Here is a 4107-nt window from a genome sequence, read left to right on the forward strand (position 1 = left end):
ACCATTTAAATAAACTTAGCCCCACATTAGTCTCTAAGCTTCTTCTCCCTCTTCTTTCAAGAAAACCCTAAACCACCCACGTTTCATTCCTGAAATACACCATGGACTTCCAAACACCCTTGTCTTTTGTTCATAATGTCCTTTCACCCTGATGTCTTCTTTCTCTGGGTCAGGTTTTGAAGCTCAGCTTTGATATTCTCTTTTTTGTGACATACTCCCTAATCTCCCAGTTGAGAGAAGACAGAAGTTGAAAGGCAAGACTCAAATCTTCTATCTGCACCCAATACGCAAGTGAACTAAATAAACTGGTCCTTCCTCTGGATGCCTCAAACTTCAGCTTGCAATCACTCATCCTCTGCCTGGATACAATTTTTGAAATGGACTGTGGTGTTGGCAAACTTTATTGGCAAAACTGAAAAACCACACAGAAAACAGAGATTGGGAGAAAAGTACAAAAAATGATTACTTATTCTATACCTGTATAGAATAAAACTTCTAGAAAATCTCTTTTTCCTGCTTTTATTGTTATCAAAACATTTCTCCAGAAGTTAACCCTTTCCCAAAGTCACCTCCTTTTGAGATGTAGTTTAGCAAAATGCCAAGCANTTGGCTCACCCCTTTGATGTGCAGTTGGAAATATGGATCTGGATTTGCGACCAAGACTTCTAGCCTGAAATCCAGATCTATATTTGCAAATGATACTTCTACTCATAACCTCCACTGGTACCTCATATTAAATATGTCCAAAGCTGAACTCATTATTTTTCCTTCAAAACAAATCTACTTTTCTTCCTACATTCCCAATTTCGCTTAACCATACCTAGAATGAAACACAAGCTAAAAATCTGGGAGTTATCTTAAGATTCTTTCCTCTTCCTTACATTCTATATTTTGCTAAGACTCCTGTTGTCTCTCTATCCATAAATATATCTAAAATCTGTTTCTGACCCTAATGTCAAGCAGCCATTTTTCTCTTGCCAAGATTACTAGATTAGCCTGTGTATAATCTTTTCTTCCCTTTCTTACCCATCTTTAGCAATGCTCAACATGAATTCTGGTAATGCTGCATCCTGCTTAAGGCCCTGTAAAACTAGTTGATGCCCTGGACTCTCACAGCATATTATACATATTTTTTTCAAATACAGTTGGCCTTCTGTATCTGTGGGTTCTGCATCCACAGATTCAACCAACTACTGACTGGAAATATTCAGAGGGAAAAATAAAAAATAACAACACAGCAATAATGAACAATACAAACAATACAGTATAACAATTATTTACATAGCATTTACACTGCATTAGGTATTACAAGTAATCTAGAGACGATTTAAAGTATACAAGATGATGTGCGTAGGTTATAGACAAATATCAGGCCATTTTATATCAGGGAGTCAGCATACACGGATTTTGGAATCTGATGGGGTCCTGGAACCAATCCCCGTTGGATACTGAAGGACAATTGTACCTAATTTATAATGGCATAACATTTTGTTGTTCATGTCTGCGTCTCTTTAAAGCAAGAGACGACGTCATCTTCAAACAATGTTCTAGCAAATAACAAAAATGTAAGATATTCAATGAAGGACTTCATTGCACTTTAGTAAACACTGTTTAATCAACATTATTCTGCTCCTTTCCAACACTTTACCACCTCTAACACACCTCTTGGAAACGTAATGAGCTGCAGATCTCGGCCACATGTGCAGAGTTAAATCCCTCCAGCACTACTGTTTCTAAATACATGGCCAAAATACTGACATTTCTCCTGAAGTTTCCCACAAATCATCTGAAATGAACACGGAAATAAATTCATTTCCTTTGCTTACTTGAGGCATCAGCACCACAATACCTGCCCTTTACAGTCTTGCATCTAGAATGCGGTTTTGTTTTTAGTAATCAGAACATCACCACTCAGAAAGTGTGACTGGTGAAGGCCTTTCGTACTTAGTAACAGTTATCCCCACTGTTTGCTATGTCTCTTCCATTTCAAACATTAATGACTGATACTATCACCTAAAGAAAAGGAACCAAATTCCTTGTGGTGCAGGAATAAAAAAAATCAAGCATGGAATTAAAATTAGTTTTCAAATTAAGTGATCAATATTTTGCCGTGCTTTACAAGTTCACAGTAACCCTTGGAAATAAAATATAAAAATAATCACAGTTGTGAATCACTGCCTGAGGCCTCTTCTTAAAGTCAACACAGATATTTGAGTTCCTTGAAAGTACACGTAACTGCTAAAATGGAATCAAAAAGGTAGCATTTCCAGCACATAATGAACATTTAAAAATGATAAATAACTGATGATAATGTGATTTACAATGACCAACTGAGGTCAAAGTTATTTCAGTTGACTTCTTAATCTAGTCTTTGCCAACATGAAAGATGAAAGTCTCCACCACAAAAAGGTAGAATATGAGGAAAACAAGTCCTTATGGTGTAAATAACCTGAAAAAGCGAGATTCCATCCATTTTTGCACACTCAATGCTACAAGTAAAAGAATCTTGCCATTATAATCTGACTAACTGCATTCTGGATACTAATCATGGCCTATTGGGTATGAAATAAAGCAAAGAAAACCATTTTTGCACACTCAATGCTACAAGTAAAAGAATCTTGCCATTATAACCTGACTAACTGCATTCTGGATACTAATCATGGCCTATTGGGTATGAAATAAAGCAAAGAAAAACAAGATTCTGTTTCATTTCTTTGTACACACTTCATTACACAAAGTTCAAGAAATTGTGCTAATTTTTAAAGGTAACTCTTTTTCAAGAGAGAAAGCTAAAATTAGGATTTAATCAATATACTAAGTAATTAGATACAAATAACGCTATCTAAAATATTTTCGAATGCTGGACGTATCTCTTTTCCAAGCCCCCAAATCTGAATTCACTCAGAAACACATTTAATTAAAAAATAATTCTAGACGTCTGATATCGTACTATAGAAGAAATGCAGAGGCCCAACACTTAAAACTGTTATTACACAAATCATCCCACCTTCTCCTTTCAACATATTTTTAAAAAATAAAATGAGAAGATGGGGGAGAGAATTCAGCTACAAAAACTAGAGGAACTTGCAGAACTTCTAGTGGACGTTTAGCACATAAATTTAATACCCCGGCAAGAACAATCACCTCCCTCTGCAAGTCAAACGGACTTCAGAGCACCATGGAGAGAGTCCCCATCTAACGCAGATCCAGGAAGTGATTCTTAACTGCAGACGCAGTCTTTGGGGAATCCAAGCTCTGACAGTTCTCCAGAGGCCCCTAGAGCAGCCTAAAACACCCCTGGGGGTGGCCTCATCTCTGCGAGTCCACAGTCGGGGCCTGAGGGAGTTCTCGCCAGCCCGAGGGCAGAAAAGGGGTGAAGACAAGCAAATATTACTCCCTGGAAACCGTGCTAATAGGTTTCCGTTGTTTTTAAAAAGAATGTCATCCGTTCCTCGAATACTCATTCTGGTCAAGGAGGACGGGCCGTGCCAAGACTCTGTGGGGAAGAGATGCTCTGGGTCCCAAACACAGGGAAAGGCCCGGGGACACGCCCACCCCAGAGCCGGTATGTCACCTGGAAGGGTGACCCCAGGCCGGGCGGCGCCTCAGCCAGTCGGAGCGTCTCCCCCTCCCCAGGTCCGTCGCCATCACCTCCACTTCCTCCTTCTCCTCTCCAAGTCCTGCACTTTGCACCGCGGAGGCTGCCTCCCCGGAAGGTGCTCGCATCACCAGCGGCCGCGCGCCACTTCCGCCTATGTGTCCTCGCGCGTGCGCAGGCGAACATCCCCGCCCCCTCGCCGCCCGAGGCCGCCGGCGGCCCGCGCGCCGATGGCTCTTGCGCATGCGCTATCGCTCCAGGGCTCAGGGCGGGTGCAGCCAGGGCGGGTGCAGCCAGGGCGGGTGCAGCCAAGGCGGGTCCGGCGGTGTAAGGACCTCGCTTCAGGTCTTCTCACTGAAAGCGGAGTAGGGACGGCGAGCCCCGGTCTGGTCGAGTCTCATCCTACGGTCGGTGCTCGGCGTTTACCTGGCCTCCGAGCCTCTGCAGCCCCCGGAGTTGAAGCCATCGGGTACTCGCCGAGTTCCCGCTGGGTGCCCACGAGGGTGGCA

General features: G+C 42.3%; 1 protein-coding gene across 2 annotated transcripts in view; it reads right to left on the bottom strand.

Annotated features, from left to right (window-relative positions):
• The window catches only part of SLC35B3 (solute carrier family 35 (adenosine 3'-phospho 5'-phosphosulfate transporter), member B3), a 23935-nt gene extending 20196 nt beyond the window's left edge, over positions 1 to 3739 (bottom strand). The window contains exon 1 of one of the 2 annotated variants that reach the window (XM_008590895.1): positions 3652 to 3739. In XM_008590895.1, coding sequence (XP_008589117.1) covers positions 3652 to 3726 — 75 coding nt within the window. In that variant the 5' untranslated portion in view covers positions 3727 to 3739. Of the gene's footprint in view, positions 1 to 3574 lie in introns of both variants that reach the window. The other variant, XM_008590896.1, reaches the window with a different exon arrangement.
• Positions 3740 to 4107: the final 368 nt, after the last annotated feature.

This window comes from Galeopterus variegatus, unplaced genomic scaffold (assembly GCF_000696425.1).
Source record: "Galeopterus variegatus unplaced genomic scaffold, G_variegatus-3.0.2 Scaffold6446, whole genome shotgun sequence".
NCBI classification, from domain to species: domain Eukaryota; kingdom Metazoa; phylum Chordata; class Mammalia; order Dermoptera; family Cynocephalidae; genus Galeopterus; species Galeopterus variegatus.